This window comes from Stegodyphus dumicola, chromosome 3 (genome assembly GCF_044657685.1).
Source record: "Stegodyphus dumicola isolate Sdum_Otavi_A_Nest chromosome 3, ASM4465768v1".
Lineage (NCBI taxonomy): Eukaryota > Metazoa > Arthropoda > Arachnida > Araneae > Eresidae > Stegodyphus > Stegodyphus dumicola.
In genome coordinates, this window is record NC_140770.1 from 150,476,027 (window position 1) to 150,495,518 (window position 19,492).

Here is a 19,492-nt window from a genome sequence, read left to right on the forward strand (position 1 = left end):
TCTTCATTATTTAATTTTTTTAAATATCATACAGGGCGATAATATTTGGTGGCAACAGTTCGCAAAGTGAAATGGACATTTATAGTGAAACACACTAAAATGCCGTTTCGAAACTAATAGCTTTTCTGAGCTGCCGCCCCTTTGGGCTAATAAAATGAATTAACAATAAATCAGAAAACTTATGCAGAATTAGACATGAATTTAAAAAAATAATCACTATAAAATGCTAGCACAATTAATTATTACAGTTAAATACAATTTTTAATATTAGAATAAATGCATAAAAATTATTAAAGTGTTAATCACTACGATGTATTATGAAATATTATTGAAATAAAACTTCTTTGTAGAATATTATGCTATAATACTCAGATATAATTTTGAAAAAGCAGTACAAATAAGAATTTTAAGCAAAAACTTTCAAAAATCCATTTTTTCGATTTTAGTATTTTTTGCTTATTTATACCAATAAAAAGCATAAAAATTGTAAGAGAAAATTGTTTGTTTGAATTTTTCTTTTAGTTCAGATTTAAAATATTATTTTTTAAAAGGAGATACAAATTTCCTTACAGCATAGGAAAACCTAAAAAAATATCCAGACCTGAAATCATGCAACAACTTTATAAATATATAGAACATTAATTATGCTTAACAAACATGCTAAATTTTTAAAATCAATCTCGGTTTCAAAAATAAAAATAGCTAAAAATTCTAATTTGTGAAATGAGGTGCTATAACCAGCTTCTTCTTGACAATTATACGTGCTGCATACTCCTCCGGATGTGGGCAAGGTGACAGCTGGCAATACGCCAAGGCAAGGGAGAAAACCCATTTGAGTTGGTATATTTCTTATAAGGTCCATGGATACATATCAAACAATCCTAAATTAATACAATAATTAAAATTATATATAAGATCTTTAAGAATCGAAAAATGAATTTTACTGATAGTGAGAAAATAACTTAAATATTGAACTTATTGGAGAAGTCGAGAAATTTTGTAATTGATAGTAAGTTTGAATAATTATTGGGTACATGTCAGCTAAACGTTACTGTCGGCTTTGTGTCCTGTGGATTAAATATGTTGACAGTTAAGTGTCCCATAGCTAAATGTCTTGACGGCTAATTCTCTTTCCTTGATATGCCGTAAAAGTAGCACTTGCTTCGTAAGGTTTCAGAATTTTTAGAATTTCATACAGTGCCCCTCAGAAATCTTTCATGGATTTCAGGATTTTTCTTTTTGCCTTGCTGACAGTTCTACCCAGCTTGTTCCTTTCTTTTGATATTCTTCTCCTAAATGAAGTGACATTAAAAAAAATTGTCAACTGTGAGATTTAGACCTTAGTTTAGAACAAGTTTTACCAGTCTCATAACAAGGTATTCAGATAATCTTTGATTGTATGGTCGTTCTGCATTTTTTCCTAGGTAAAGGAAATCATTGAAGAAGTATCTTGTCTTTACAGCAATAGAAAGCCTAAATTTTTTTCCATATTTATCGTGCTTTGATAGTATAAACTGAGTAAGGACATTGGGTTCTGCTTGGAAACAGTTGTTCATCTATAGTTATAATCCCCTCGCAGTTTGAAGCAAAGAAATATGATTATCAATGAAGCAATTCCAAATTTATCTGTTTGCAAACATGCAAAACACAATGCAGACTTGTCAAATCGTACAAAATCACAGAATTTCACAAACTTCTGTGCAAAAATTCAGGCCCCAGTTTTACAACACAAGAAATGATGCTCTATTCCTTTCGCACCATTCAACATGAGCATGTAGTATTCCAATAAAGGTAAGTAACTCGACTATACAAAGAGACAAAGTATCATTCTCAAGGACGTGCTTTCCTTTACTTGGGTACATTTCTTTATATTGTTCAAAACTGTGCTATCTATAAATAAAAACCAAGCACTTAACACATTATTATCAGCGAAGTTTCTTTTGGCATGTTGGTCCACTATCTTGCTGTATAATATTTTGTTTTAGAAACCTTAGAGAATTTTAAAATTTTTTATACACTTCCCATTTTGCACCATCACGAGCAATGAAAGCTTCTGTAATAACTGATATACTTTCTGAAATTTCCTTGTTCTCGCCTCCATCAGAATCTGACGAACAATCCATTTTTGCATTGGAAATCAGTCTTCACTGTCTCATATTTTCATTACCTGAAAGCTCATTTGCTATTTTTTCTATGTTTTTAATGAGCCATTTTTTTACAATATATTCATCAAAACTGAGTAGCATGTACATTTATGGGGTGCAAAAGAAGTCATCCCAAGAGGTAAACCATTTTGGCAAGAAGGTGCAAAGAACTGACCGTTTTTTTTTTTTTTTTTTTTTTTTTCAATTTAGGAGTGGAAAGGGAAATGTCACAATAACTGATGGTTTTGAAGAGCACATACAGTCTGAGGTCTTGACTCCTAAACAGGAAGTAAATAATAAAACTGCAGCTCAAATCCCTCCCAGGAGTGATGCGATTCCAATCCGCATTCTAGGGATACAGGCCAAAAATATTTTACAAATTAAGTTGAATATTTCTGGTTTTCTCAAGTCATAGACATCATTAATTCATTAAAAGTTACAGAAGGAAAACAACTGAAATGAAAAATATGGAAAGTTGTGATTGAAAGGGCTCCATCGGGCGTTCTAGTGTTAAGCCACACAAATAGCCTAGCGGATAACCACTGAACACTAGTAGTTCGACTTCAACTTGAAATCCGCACACTGGGTTTGATGCGTGCAAGTTTTTCATAGTTTTCTCCCACATGTGATGTGAATATGAGCCAGTTTCTCTACAAAATTAAGACATGCCTTTCCTTGCGTAGCTAGCCATCCTGGGAAAATGCAATGTAGAGTGTAAGTTAATCAACCAGTTATTGTGATTTAAGTCTTTACTAGAACTTATCCTTTCTATATGCACCAGAATGCAAATTACCTTATCTTTGCAATGTATTTAAAGCTGAGGTTTTTTGAATCTTCTTATTAGAGCTTCTGGCAATCACATCTTATTGTTAGCTTATTGTTATATAATTCTGCTTAAAAGTTATATTTCAGCTTTAGCATTCTCGCTAAGTGATGTTTTTAATCGTGCAATAATAGCACATCTGAGACAGCTTATTTAACGTGTAGTCTGACTACATTATCAACATTTGAATTTAATTATTTGTTGTTACTTTAAGTATCCACAAATAGTGAAAATTTCGTTTGCAGCACAAATTATAAGACTAAATGAAAAAAGTTCTTTTAACATACTTCCCTCCACGTTGTTTAACCCTCAGAGTGTCACAGGTTCCTCAAAATGTCATGAATAAATAGTATTTTCTCGATAATACAAAAGTTTACTTTGTACCTTAATTTCTTTTCTTCTAACCCAAAATCTGATGCATTAAAAGCTGGCAAAAAATTTTCTTGTGTAATGAATAAGAAAGCCACTCTTCCATATGGAACTTTACATCCATTATGCTGAGAGGGTTAAGATACAGCAATAATGCTATTTGTTTAACAGGGTCTGCAGGTTTCTCTCCAGCTTACAATTACATACCCTCCAAAATCTCTACATTCATATTCAAATAATCTAAGCTAACATAACCAAATTTTCTATTGCTTGTAAACAAGTATTTAGATCATGCCATTTAAAAATAAAGTTTCCTACACATATTAAAAATTAGAATAAGACAAATGAAGACCAAAATTAGAAAAATTTTCTTGTGCCACTAGCAAGCATATTAAAACAATTATATTAGAAGTACTTAAATAAAAATTAGACATTCATAATCTTTTCCCTTTAAAAGATTTACACATGAATACCTAAAGCAAAGCTCTTACACACAAAAATAATTTGATGCTTGGTCTTCGTACCAGTTTCTTATGCGTGCATAATTTTTATAATTTATTTCTATAAGTAATCCACAATGCTACATTAGTAATATTCAGCTTATTATTGCCTTTATTCACTTTAGCAATTAAGAAAGGGAATCATTTTTTGTTCTGGGCATATAAAATATTCACTTAAAATTCTAAATGCATCTCCGAGAAGAATTCATTACTCCGGAGTTTGAATTAAGCAAACATATATGTACGTAATACATATAAATGAAAACGACTAATTACTAATAACTGTTTTTGAAGTAGTCTCCAAGACATAACCCAACCTTTGTTATTTTACTTACAATCTCACTTTGCTCTGTATAATGTTAACCAAGCATTTGAAGATACCAAGTAAATTTGGGTGAATCACTACGGAATGGTTTCTTCAACCCAAGGGTAATTCAGGTGAACCAGGAAAGATAAAACCACAGATGCGAGAGACACACAAAACTAATGCATTAAGAAATGAACTTAACAATATTTTTTTCTTTGATCAAAAATTAAATAAGAAAACTTACCACTCTGATAATGAGGAGTTTCAGTGGTAGAATATGGAACTTGGGCTTGATAATATGTTTGAGCCTTTTCATAAGTAGTCTGTATAAAAAGTAATATGTCAATACTAATAATTTAAAATGCATCCTTAGTCAGAAAAGTTCCAAGACAATTTTTTATTTCTGAGTTTGCAGTACTAAAAAGGAACAAAAGTTTTTTTTCGTGTTACCTGTTACGTATTCTTACTTGGCACGAACTTCACTATGTTTCCATGCAAACTTACTAGCTGGTAGGGCTGTGCTTAACAACACACTGTTTGGATTGATGTTGCGAGCAAAGAGTGAACATTATGTTCTGGGTTAAGCTCGAGAAAACACCTAGTGCAACATGATTAAGCAAGCATATGCAGGCGAGGCGCTTCCAAGAAGTTGAGTTTTCGAGTGGCACAAAAAGTTTTGTGAAGGCAGAGATTCAGTGCAAGACGATCCCGAGAGCTAGTCACTCGTCTATAGCACATACTGATACAAACGGGGAAGGTGTAAGGCAGTTATTGTAAGAAGATAATCATTGTGTTACAGTGGCATATGGTATCAGAAAAACTGAATTTGAATCGTGATGTGTGTCCTATGATTTTACACGATTTAGGGGAACGGAAACTTAATGCAAAAATCATCCCTCACTCACTAACATATGAACAAAAAAGAGGAAAGACTAAGAATTTCTGCTAAACTATTAGATAGAGCCAGATGTGATCCCACATTTGTGTCAGAGATTGTGATTTTTTCTTGTTCCCGTTCACAGTTGAAGATTTCCCTACTTTGTTACAAGACCTTCAGAAATGGCAGTTGTGTATAGAGAGCCAAAGGACTAACTTCAATAGCAGCTGGGATTCTTAATTGGTAAATGCAAATTTCTTTTTTTTTTATGGCCTTTGTCCTGGAATTTTTCTGACAAAGAATGTTTATATCATGTAAGCACAAAGCCTAAAACATAGAATCAAATAAATTACTCCAAATTTTCTAAATATCATTTATAACAATATAAAATGCTTATGAGATGAAATTTCTAAAAGAATTTAAAAAAAAAAAAAAAAAATATGCCTAGCCTTACTGGTATTTTCTGATGAACTGCCTCCCTATAGAAAAATAAAAAAAAGTACTCATGAAGCAACACGTCACTAAAATGATTATGTGGCAAACCAAGTATCTACATGGTATATGTGTATTTTTGGTCGTGAAGTTGATTACACAGGGTCGGGGCAGAGCAACTTGCTGATTTAGAAATTCAATTAAAAAAGAGTAATGAACATATATTTGATTCTTTGGACAACATCAAACACAACATTTACACAGTTTTAAAAATATTGGGCTCATTACACTCCATTTATCGAACTCATAATTCATGGAATTCTTTCCAGCACATCAACCGGTACATTAAACTATCGATGTGTGCGGATAGGCACGACATTTTCGAGAAACGAGATTCTAGTTTATACGGGAAGCTTCCAAGAAATGTTTCAGCTAGCAAGGTGCAACATCTCCCGTCTATTAGCAAGATTTTGAAACCTTCCCGAAAATGTTCCGTCTGGAGACATGTTCCGCACACGTTCAACCAATCAGACAAAAGTTCTGCTTCTGAAGGATCACGGGCAATTCTTAATATGCCAATGGCTCTTGTGAAATCATGGACGGTGGAAATAGATCCTGATTTAATTGAAGAAACACGGAATAAGCCGCATATATATTGCTGTGTTGTCGTAGTATAACTATCTAAGTCATTTTTAAATGTTTATACAGTGGTGGCCAAAATTGTGGACACTTTTGGAAATTTTTATGTTTTTGAACTTTGTATGCTTATAGAAAATGTTACGTTTCGCAAAATGCAAACTTGTATATATCATTCTAAAGATAATTTATTACTGAATTCAATACAAAACACAAAATTCAATTATTTGCAATACAAAAAAAAAGTTATATGTTCTTTAATATAAATAAAAAAGTTATGAAGTGGTTTGTAATGTCTAGCTTTCCTGGCCAATCACTGTTCTTGTTCTGAGAACCAATCAAATGTTAGTAACTGCCAATAGAAGCTGACATCATGTTTACACTTGAAATAATTCATTATTTTGCTTTGTTCTGTAGAAGGAGGACATGTTTCTTATACACTGCAATTACAAGTAGGGATTTTTGTAAAAATTTTTAATATTTAGTCAAGAAGCAATGGCATCAAATAAAAGAGTAGATTGGACACCTAGAAAGAGATGTATTATTATTGTGCTACGAGAAAGTGGTCTTTCCTATGCTGAAATTGCAAGACAGGTGGGCGGTTCAGTGACTACATCTGGAGTACGAAAGATTTGTTTACGATATCAGGAGACAAATTCAATAAAAAACAAAGGAAAAGGCCTAAAAAGGTGCACCACATCTATTGATGACAGAAGAATAAAAAGACTATGTCTCCAAGATAGAAAAATGTCATCAGCAGCCATCAGAAGTGATTGGAATGATGCTGGTGTTTCTGTCAGTTCAAGAACAATCAGAAGAAGATTAACAGATGAGAGGTAGAAATCCACGAAAAAAGTCTTATCTTAATTTTCAGCAACGAAAAAAAGACTACAGTGGACAAAGAAACACAATAATTGGACAGATGATCAGTGGTCACCAGTTATATGGAATGATGAAACTAAGATATTGTTATTCGGTAGTGATGGGCGAAAATATGTAAGACGTAAAATAGGAGAAGAGCTACATCCTGACTGCATTCAAGCAACTGTGAAGAATCCAGTTAGTGTTATGATTTGGTCATGCATGTCAGCAGATGGTATTGGTCGCCTTCATGTCATCAATGGGATACTGAATGCCAGAAAATACATTGACACTATTCTAGAACCAAAACTTCTACCTTCCATCAGAGATCACTTTCCCAACAATGCTTAGTTTTTTTTTCAGCAGGATTCTGCTCCTTGCCACATGGCCAAAATATCGAAAGAGTGGTTTCATACAAAGAGCATTAAATTGTTGTCATGGCCAGGAAACAGTCCTGACCTCAATCCTATCGAAAATTTGTGGCACCATTTGAAAACTCTTGTCTGAATAAGGCGCTCATCAAATAAAAGGGAACTAATTGAGGCTAAAATTGTTTCCTGGCATCATGTAATAACGAAAGAAGAGCTTAAAACTCTTGTCAGCTCAATGAAACGTTCAATGTGAAGCTGTAATAAAAAATAAAGGGTACCCCCTACTAATAACTGATAACTCACTGCAGTCATCACTATCTAATGTATATCGATAACTATTATCGTTTAACTTTTTTTGTATTGCAAGTAATTAAATTTTGTGTTTTGTATTGAATTCAGTAATATATTCTCTTTAAAATGATATATACAAGTTTGCATTTTGTGAAACGTATTGTTTTCTATAAGCATACAAAGTTCAAAAACATAAAAATTTCCAAGTGTCCACAATTTTGGCTACCACTGTATATTTATTAAATTTATAACCATGGAAATTTTAGAGTAGACAATATTTTATGATGTGATATTTCTGATGATTTGTTTACAAATTATACATCGCCAAATTTGTCATATTTTAGGCTGATCACGTGAAAAGAATGTTATTGTTATACAATAGATTTTTTTATTAAGGAGAATAATTTTTTAAAATATGTTTGTATATGCATGAATTTACTTTTCTGCTAATTACTTTTAAACTGAAATTCCATAATCAGCGATTATGTATATTTATTAAAACAGATGATTTAATAATGAGGATACACATTAAGAACTATATTTTTATTACAAATGCTACATATAGAAACATTGGAAATTTATGAATTTATTATTATGAATGATGAAAAAAATTTGCATATATATTGATTTACAAAAATCTTATTCATTACATTAATACTAAAAAACATACATTAACAACTAAATCATCGTATCTCTCTTGCTATGTGTAGATAAATATATGACTTATTAGATGTGTGTGTGTGTGTGTGTATATATATGAATATATATATGAATGAAATACAAACATTGCCAAAAAGTTTATTTGAAGTTAGTTCTAATTCATCTAACGATTATGTAATTGTCAGCAACTGTAGTCATCAGTTCTTTGCACATTATCATGGATATGAAATACACAGTTGAAAAATAATTGAAGTGCATGTTGTGCATTAGGCTAGTTATTACAATTCACCCATTTACACACAACCTTTGCATTTGTAACTATACTTTGTAATTTAAACAAAAAATTGAGCAAGTACCCTTTATGAAATATTTAACATTTGGGGATAAAATAAAAATTTTTGACTCATCACAAAACAAATATCAGTAAATGGCATTATATCATGTACATAAAAGTTATTTAATAAATATATGAATACAAAAATAATTATTTACAATAATAAAATCAAATATATACAACAGATCATTATAAAGAATAGGACTTCTCTTTTTACATCTTTTCTCCTTAGCTTTTATAATCACCAGAGTCAAGATAAAAGTGAGTTAACTTGATAGCCATTACCTTTATATTATTTTCCATAACTAACAATAAAGCTTAAAACAAAAAGAGTATGAGCAACACAAAATACAACACGGAAAAGCAATCGCGACATGAAAGGAAAAGTCACTTTCACCGATCTGAGCGATAACTGATTCTTGTTCGGCTTCCAACCTATTTACCAAGATGGTAACTTGATTATGCGGAAGGTCACTTCCAAGAATTGTTTCTTCTAACATTATGTTTCGGCCACAAATATCATATGTGATAGCAGCCTTAGTGATAGCTTGACAAATGTTGTTCTTCAGGTGATCTATGGTCCTAAGATGATCATTGTAAACAAGCTACTTTAGATAACCTCGGGAAAAATAGCAGCAGGGGGCTAAATAAGGCAACTGTGCTGACCAGCCAGACTGCCCCTTAACGAGACGAGGCATCCTGCGAAGTGCTGTTGCAAAACAGCCATTGACACGCGCTTGTGTGCCGTGGCACTATGCTGCTGGAACTAAACATCTTCTACATTATATCTAATCAGAAAGAGAAATACACCTATGTAAAATTTATAATTAGGTTAAAAGCAATCTTATATTAAATTTTAAATAAAACTATCGATTTTAAGGGCAGTCAAACATGTTTCTCTTCTTTAGCTGCAGGGAAAATGTGTGGGGGGGGGGGTCTGACATACATATTTAAAATTATGGCAATTCTGCCCCAGCTTATTGTTATCTTGGGGAAAGTGCTTGGCATGTTTTTAAGAATTGCACATACATGTATCCATGTACACGTCGACCTATTTTCACTTAAAAAGGTCAAAGAAAATTGACAAAAATACAGTTCTTATTCTTGTAAAAACCACCACACATATAAGTGGGCGATTCTGCATGTTATCCATAATTATTTTGTGATAAAAATCACCAACATACCACCAGCAATTAATCGTTACCTTCCGGCTATAAAATACACTCACTTCCAAAAGTTAAGCACAGAGAGGAAAATGCTAATTTCCGGAAGCCAATCAGAATTGAAGAGGATTCAATTCGCTGCAGAGGTAGATGGATGTATGCAAATATGTTAGGTAATAGCCAATCGCACTTTCATGTCAAGAATGCAAAAAAGGCAGTCATAAGAAGCCAGCTTTATGAAGGGTTGCAGAAGTTTATTGCAAGTACTGATAGAAGGTGTTTAAAACTTTTGTACAATTTGTTTTCAAGACATACCTGTTTCTATGACTTCCAGAAGACAAATGGAAGATTTTGAGCGCTGGCGTGCTGTGAGGCGTATTGAAGCAGGACAGTCGATTATAGATGTTGCTCTTTTCTTCTGCATTCATCATTCTGTTATTTCACATTTATGGAAACAATTCCAAACCACACAGACAGTTGTACGAAGACCCGTAGCCGGTCGCCCAAGGGTTACAACCCTCCACGGGAGATCGATATATCGCTATTGTAGCCAAGCAGAATCGCAGAGCGACCTCCACATGTGTGACATCTATGGTTACAGAGTCCATTGATAAGGTGATATCTGCAGCTACCGTACGCTGAAGATTACATATGAGTAGACTGTACACTCGAGTACCTCGAGTTTGTGTTCCTCTATTTGTCCAATCAAGAGGGGCACGATTACAGTGGTGCCGGGAACATGTCATTTGGAATGTGTCTGACTGGGGCAATGTCATGTTTACTGATGAGTCAAGATTTGCTCTGGAGCCACAAAATATCACCGAACATCGCGCATTCCAAGGCTGAAGCATTATGGTGTGGGCAAGGATTTCATTAGGATACCCCACCAACCTGCACATCTTTAAACAGGGTTCTTTGACAGCTGTCTCCGGTATCGAGATGAAGTCCTAGAACCCATTGTGAGATCGTATGCTGCAGCAGCTAGCCCTACTTTTGTTTTAATGAATATCCCCATAGAGCTGACATCGTCAATGACTACCTGGAGAGTGAAGGGATTGTGCGTATGGCATGGCCAGCATATCTTTGGGATGCTCTTGGCCGTACTGTATCTTCACGTTTCTCACCTCTAGCCACTCTTACTGAGCTGGAAATTGCTCTACAAGAAGAATGGTGATTGCTTAATTCTACGGTGGTTGACCACCTAATTGAAAGCATGGTCACAAGGTGTAAACTTTGCATACAGATGAGGGGAGATCAAATACCCTATTAATGTTCTTTTTTTAAATTTTATGCTGTTTATTTTCACTTTATACATAATTCTGTTTAAGTCTCTAGTATGTCATCTGATAACTTACAAAGATTTAATATTGTTTTCATTCTGTATATAATTATTGATTTTGTTTTATGCATAAATATATATACTACTTTCCTGCCAAATTTTGTGTCAATCAAAGCAGTATTTGTTGATTTTTTTTTTGCATTTTACATCTTCGTGCTTAACTTTTGGAAGTGAGTGTATATCTCTGTCATCAGATCATTTAAACCAGCTTTTTGATTTTGCTAATGAAGTTGCTTGGCAGCTGTGATCAAAAGTAGATGAAATAGATTAATATTCTTAAGACAACTGACTTTCCTTGAACCAATTACCATTCTTTACTCTGACAACAAATGTTCAAAAACATTTGTTTAATAACAAATTATAACAAACAATTATAACATTTTCACACCACATCTTTTGTCATGTACAGTTTTATCAAAAGAGATTAGAAAACTTAATTCAATTTATTAATAATTATTTCAATGAGATAAGAACAACATAATTCAATCATTTTTAAAGCAAAAAACGTACAATTTACAAACATAAAGAGTAAAGAAAGTGAGATCACTGAGCCGGGTATCAGAGTGGATATATATATATTTATATACGTTTGGTGTTTAATGTTTTTAAGTTAGAAAATATGTGTTTTTGATTATTTGTTAGGCTCTGTGCATTAAGACAGCAGCAAATGTTTTTCTAGTTAACATGACAGGTTTAACTTTGATTTAGTTTCCTGATTTTGTTTATGCAAAAATAAATCGTACATCAACAATCTTACAGCAATGCCTCGTTTGTGCAAATCTTTTTTTTTTTTTTCTTTAAGTTAAAATAGGTCTATATGTACATTGACCAAGTTAAGACAGTGTACAATGTCTAGTATGTGCAATTCTCTGATGTTTTTACTTTCTTGAACGAAGTAAAAAGGAAGTATTGTAATCATGAATAGTTTCAGGCAGCATATTTCAACAAAAATATCCATTTTGACCGCTATCGAATGCAATTTAACAATGTTTTTGCATGATATCTGTACATAAGGACAGAATAAAATACTCTTTACCTTCAAAAAAATTATAAAACTGCTTTAAAATGAATTCTGAAGAGAATGTTTCGTGGCGTCTGTACAAACGTATGTACGTACGTAGGTATCTCGCATAACTCAAAAAAGAGTAGCCTCAGAACTTTGAAATTTTATACATAGGACTGTTATAACATGTAGATGTGCACCTCGTATTTTGGTTGCAATCGGCCGCACCAAACGTATATAAATATATTTATATATATATCCACTCTGTTACCCTGCTCAGTGATCTCAGTTTCTTTACTCTTATATGTTTGTAAATTGTACATTTTTTGCTTTAAAAATGATTGTATTATTTTGTTTTTATCTTCCGGTTAAGGTTTATATGCCTTTAGTAAATCTGTATGCAATATTTTTTGAATTATCAACAATTTTAATGTTGTCTAAGGGCCGTTAAGCCTTTTTTATATGGCGTCCATGGATGTTTACATTTGAAACAGACTAGTGGATTTGTTGCCAATCTACAGAAACTTAGCTTCGCAACAACAAAGATAACGAATTCATTTATTATTGCCAATTAAATGATACTTAATTCTTTCTGGATTTTTTTTGAGGAAATAAGTGTTTGAGATTTACTTCTTAATTTTTAATATAGATAATTTGAGTTTTTATGTATTTTTGTTTTCTTGCGAAGTGAGAACTGAATTAATTAAATGAGAAATACTCAATCGTCTGTGAAAAACTCTTTCTTTTTTGTTTTGTTTGCTTAATTTCTTTTCTACATCATTCTAGCTTTATTATAGTATTTGAATAGAATATGTGGCAACGATTAGATAATTCTATTCTTTAAATGATATAAATTTTGTGCATTAAGAGTTATAATATGAACAAAATATATTAACTGTTATATAATTATTGGATTATATAACAGTTAACTTAGTTTTATAATTATTATATAAGTTAACTGTCATATACTTATTAATACTGTTAAGTGAATCTAGCGCCAGAGTGTCGTTATGGTAAACAAATACTAGATTGTATTTTAAAGAATGCATTTATTCTATTGTGGTTTATGCGCTGTCAGCGAAGTAGACGTAATTCAATCCAATAAGTTTAAATGAAATGCAAGAAAAAATGCGTATAATTTCATATTCCGTACAAGGAAGTCATGGTGTGTACACATCAGATTTTTTCAAGTTAAAATAGGTCTACATGTACACTACTCCAAAAAAAAATGGGACAGTGCTATATCTCCCGTTCTACTGGGCCGATTGACAAAATTCAAACTGCGTTTTTCATGTCTCGAAAGCGTGACTTAGGATATATATCAGATTTATATACAGCACTATTCTAACATAGGTATTTTGAAACAAAATAGGACTTTTACTGAAATAACATACCAGTTTTTTCCATATTTCGATTCTAAAACTCAAATTATGCCAGAATACCAAGTTTTGTAAAAATCGTACAAGTAGCTTTTAAAATATTAGCTCTCAAAATTTTAGCTCCTCAATGTTAATTGAATTTGGCAAATATTTATTAATATCTCTTTTTTGATTAAACTTTTTTGATTTTTTCTCTCACATTTCGAAATTTAGTTTCATTCCAAATAAAATTTACCCATTTTTTGTGTTTTATTTTTAAATAATTTTTATAAATTTTTCAAAAAAAATTTTGAATTATAACCTATAAAATTTTTACCATCATCTTAAAGTAGGTGTATTTTTAAGCATATCTGCAAAAAATTAGACTTTTTTATTTAAAATTTTCTAAGATATACACGAATTTACATATTTTTGCGTTTTGAAATTTGGCGTCTTTTTTTTGAGCGATAATAACGCCAATTGTGGTCTATGGATTTTTACCATAGTGAATTGCCACAGCTATTTTCAACCTTAATTTTCAAGTAAAATTTTACAGAGAATTAATTATATGACATTTTTTCCCTCAATGATGCATAATAAATATTTATTAATACTATATGAAAAGCTATTTTTTTAATTATAGATGATATTATTCAAATTTTTAATTATTTTTTTTTTCTGAATTTCTCTCTATCTTTTTTTAATAAAAAAAATAAGTAAATTTTTGTAACAGTAAATTTTCACCTTCAGCGTTTTATCATCTGCTACTTTACTTCGTTTAAATCGAATTGTCCAAAACTGATAATTTTCGTTTGATGCTCATTTGAATTTTATGACATTAACTGCATAATTTATTTCTAAACAAACTGTTGTTTCTAAAGTGGCTGAAAGAGCTTCTGATACTATCATCCATATTTTTAAAGCAGGCTATATTTTCATAGAAACATAAGATTTAGAATAATCATTTTTATAAAAGTCAAATTATATTATAAACAACAACCCTCTATAGACTGAATTAATGGAAGTTCAATGGTAATGTAGAAATGATCTACAGCTACTTAATGGCTGGATAAGTCAGCAGGTTCTGTGGACAAGTAAGAACAATTATATAAACGACACCCAACATTCTGGATTCAATTAACAACGAGGATACGATATTTATTAAATGAATTCAAGAAGTTTTTAAACATAAAAAAATCAAATCATTTTTTTATCCTAAAATGTATTTTTATGTGTAGCCTATGAAGTAATTGCAAATATTTCAAAAAACTTTCTGTTTTAATGCAAATATTTTTAATTTTATATTAATCAAGATTGCACACGATATTATTTATTTACACTTCAATTCTTACCGTCAGCTCTAGTGGAAGTTACAAATCAATTATATTTAATTACGGATTGGATTATTTAATTATGGCATGGGGAAAACCACGAAAACGTCCATGCAGCCAGCCTGTTCGCTGGATTCGAACCTCAGACCGAACTACCAGTGTTTAGCAACTTTACCACTCGGCCGCTGGTGGGCTATTTAATTAAGGAATGACCATCTTAGTTTAGAAACAGCGTACCGTAACAGCAATTCAATTATTGGCGCCGTATCTCTCATGTTACTCCCGATTGGCAAGCTACATGATTTTTAATGAGTATTCGGGTTTTGATGGTAACTTCACTTGGAAATCGCGCTTAAACTAGGTTAGTTGGTTATTTGAACATAAAAAGAACATGGGAGCTATTTGATTAAGATGATTTCATAGAGAACCTTTGTAAAGAGAACCTAGAAAACTACGAAAACCTACCATGCAGTCTGGGTTAGACTTCGCAACAAACAATTAGTATTTAACAATCTTCAAGTGCTAGGCAACTTGGTGAGGCTCTAATTAAATCTTCAATTTAATATTTTATTTGTAAATATTTAAAATATTGTTGTATCCTTAGACACAAAAAGGAGAATTTAAGTTTTGTTAACTCGTTAGTAAACTACCAAGCCGTAGTGCAAATGAATATTCAATTTCTTTTGCAATAATTGTATTCACTTAATATTCTTGGAATATGAGCTAAAGAAGGAACGTTGTCCGGAAGATTAAAGAAGTGCTTAAATCCAGTGATATTAGGTTTGTCTTACAACTCAGGATCAAAACAATTCTGCAATTGCCCAAGAGTAGTTGACTTGTACATGGCTGTGAATTAAGCAGATGACTTTTAATCTTACGTTTTCAGTCGGAAAACGTATTCCAAATGTTTTGTATTGCATGACAATGCATCTTTTCATTATTCAATAACCAGTCGGAGAACCACTTGTGTTCCGAAAATAGGTATATGTACTCAATCATCCTGCATGTTCTTCAAATTTGTCTTCTTGTGATTTTTTTTCTTTCGCAAAAACTAAAGTAGCCTCTCAAAGGAAAGTTTTTTGACATTGAAGAGACAAAAGGAGTATGACATCTACTTTTAGAGGCATGTCAAAAACAGATCTCTACAAGCCTTCTTTTCCATTACATGTTGTGCAGTCAAACAAAAAGTTGCATCAGCGTAAATTCTATAATCTAGTTTTATAACACTCTGATTACTTTATTAACATACAGTGAATATATACTTAATCTTTTACTTCAGTTTAAATAATTCGGAATTGTTGTTGGAACTAGGAGGAACTAGTCCGGATTAACGAGTTTTGACTGTACCAGTGTTTCACAGCTTAAGCAACTCTATCATTAATATGCTTGATTTGCAGATGATTCCATCTAAAGAAGGGAATAGCCAGATTTTTTCATATCATATGCTTGTTGTTTTTATACCTCATGGAAATCTATTGTTTTTACCTAGCTTATACAGTCCTACACAACAAGATATAATTCGCAGATTCTCAGAGCACTGAATCAGTCTGCTTTTAAGACATTTACCGTATTAAACGACAGTTTTTATAAATTGAGAGATGTAAAAGTAATGTATTCCCCTTTACGAAGCAAAAGACTCACCTTTCAGGCTACATCGTACATAGACCTTTCATTCTTCAAAGCATAAAAACTAACTTATTTTTAAAATACAAGCAAAATGTCGTTTAATACAGTAAATGTCTTAAAAGCAGTAAATGCACTGAATCTTTCCGATTTTCTTCTTCTTCTTCTTTTTTTTTTTTTTTACATTTTTTTGCTCTTATGAACAAAAAAGTTGTAACTAATATAAGACATTTCTAATGTTATAATTGTAATTGATAAGTGGAACTAAATGGTACATGATTAATTAGTTGGTATAAGATCATTTGTTTCTTAATTTTTACGTTTGTTTCACAATTTTAAAGTTTTAATTTTTTTCTAATACCTTGAAATTTTTAATGGTAAACTCTTTAGTCAAGACACAATAACACGCCGAATAAATACTAATTCAGAAGTCAAACAACAAAAATCAGCGTTAATTTACAAAATTTTCACAGGACTAGTTTCGATGGTTTTACCGAACCATCATCATGATAAACAATGCAGAAAATCAAACTAAATTAACTGAGCAATAATAAAGTACACACAAAATAGCAGAAAAATCCCTCACTGATATGAATAGAAAACAAAAGTTTTAGTTTGATTTTCTGCATTGTTTATCATGCCTTCATCCGTTAATCGTTTCACTAAATTACGCCTGAAACGGCAAAAATTCCTGAATCATCTTGACTTTTTACTTAAATGTAAATGTAAAAAATTGATCCCCAATTTTATTCAAATCAAATCTAATCAAAAACCTTCGAGTCGCGTTTCAAGAATTCTGTTAAATTGCAAACTTGCCTTACTTCGGTCCGTGATAAGGGATACACGTCAACAATTGTCCAAAATTGAACATGAACTCTATAAGCTTCATCTGGAACTCGCTAAAACATATCCAAAATTTACTGCCCTTGAACAAAAGTCTTGGTCTAGAACGGAGAATGCAGTTAACCGTCATAAAAACACCCTTGCAGTTAAATTCGAAAAACTTCTTTTACAGTCTTCCAGTTCAAGTAGTTCAAAAAATCTTCCCATTGTAAACATCAAGCCAATAGTTAATATTTCTAATGTTAGTCTTTCAGAAGAACAAGAGAGAATTCTAAAATATAATTTTAACTTCTCACAAACCTGTAAACCCTCGATTCCAAAGATTTTGGCTCCTATCGAAAAAGCTTTCAAGTTCAGTAAAGTTTCAGATTCACAGAAAGAAATGATTAGGCATCTTATCGCTCATAATGTGAAATTCAATAATAAACCATTGAAACCAAATCTAACTGCGAGAGAAAGAGCTACAATGCGCGAGATTCATTCTAACCCGGATATTGTCATTTCAAAGGCCGACAAAGGTGGCCAGATAGTCGTCATGGATAAGAACACTTACATCGATGGTGTCACTAAACTCTTAAACGAAGGACCATATAATCCGATCCCTAAAGATCCTTCACCTTCGGACTTATCCAAAATAAAAACTGCGATCAAATCTTCGCAGATCATTTCAAGCAACTTAAAACATTCGCTTATCCCATCTGTTGCGAATTGTGCCAGATTATATGCTCTTCCCAAAATTCATAAAAGTGGTATTCCTTTCCGCCCTATTGTATCAAATTTAGGTACTGCCTCGTATCCATTAGCTAAATATTTAGTTTCTAGATTTTCCAATCTATTAGATAATAACATTTACACCATAAAAAATTCAATAGAGTTTGTAAAAAAGGTTAAAAACATTTCTCCTCGTAATTTACTCATGGTTTCTTTTGATGTAAAATCATTATTCACCAATGTCCCAGTGGAGGGTGCATTAGGATGTCTAGAAACCAGACTTCGCGAATTTCATTTCTCTTGCATCGAAATTGATGAGCTAATTTCTCTCACTCAACTCTGTTTGAAACAAACACATTTTATTTTTTAAAATAAATATTACAAGCAAACTGAGGGATTAGCCATGGGAAGCCCCCTCAGTCCCATCCTGGCTGATATCTACGAGTACATGCATTATTATGAATGAAAATTGTTTGAAACTTTAAACTTCCCGGCATGGTTCCACTACGTAGACGATACTTTTACCCTGTTTGAAGGTAATAAAGATGATTTAAATAGAGTTCTTTCAACAATGAATTCTATTGATCCTGCTATTCAGTTCACTTTTGAACTTGAGACTTGCAATTCTCTTCCGTTTCTCGACATTCTGGTCACACGTAACACATCCAACTTCAGTACTACAGTTTACCGTAAACCTTCATCGGTTTGCCTTCCACCACACTTTAAATCATGTCATCCGACTAAACAAAAGTTAGCTTCATTTTATTCCTATGTTTTCCGTGCTCTTCAAGTTTGCTCCTCCAAACTAGCCCTTGATGAAGAACTAAATTATTTAAAAGCAATAGCTATTGACAGGGGCTTTTCACCCAACATTATTAATCAAGCAGTTAAAAAATTCTCATCTCAACACACTAAAAGCCACACTCTTATTTTAGGAGATTATAAAAATTCTGTTGTCATTCCCTTCTTTCCATCAATTAGCTATAAAGTTGCACATATTTTGCAGAAATTTAACTTTCGGGTTGTTTACTCTCCCATCAATAAAATTCCAACTTCTATACTCAAGGACCCCATTCCGGATATGAATTCCTGGGGTATTTATAGGATTCCTTGCCAGTGCGGTTTAATTTACATTGGCCAAACTAAGAGAGCCTTAAAATTTCACGTCAAAGAACATGAGGCATATGTTAGAAAAAAGGAAACACAGAAGTCTTCTGTTGCTCAACATTGTTGGTCCGAAAATCACACTTTCAATTTTTCTGCTGCCAAAATTATTCAAAAAACATCTTCCATTGGAGAACTGGATTTTCTAGAGGCATTTCACATTCATAAAAATCTTTCTGTTCTAGTTAACGATCCTAATTCCAATCCAAATTTGCCTTCGGCTTTTAGAGAAATTATGTTTTAGTTCTGGTTTCGCCAACAGATGGCGCCACTTGCTTATTCTTGTCCAGGCTTTCTTATCTTATCTAAACATTATTTCCTATCTTGTTCATTTGCGGTTTTGCAGCTGAAG

At 32.3% G+C, this 19,492-nt stretch overlaps 1 protein-coding gene across 3 annotated transcripts in view; it reads right to left on the reverse strand.

Moving 5' to 3' along the window:
- Zn72D (Zinc-finger protein 72D) overlaps positions 1-19,492 on the reverse strand; it is a 100,288-nt gene that overhangs the window by 65,962 nt on the left and 14,834 nt on the right. For all 3 annotated transcript variants that reach the window (XM_085813465.1, XM_085813464.1, XM_085813463.1), the window contains exon 3: positions 4,388-4,466. In XM_085813465.1, the coding sequence (XP_085669591.1) occupies positions 4,388-4,466 (79 nt within the window). The remainder of the gene's footprint in view (positions 1-4,387; positions 4,467-19,492) is intronic.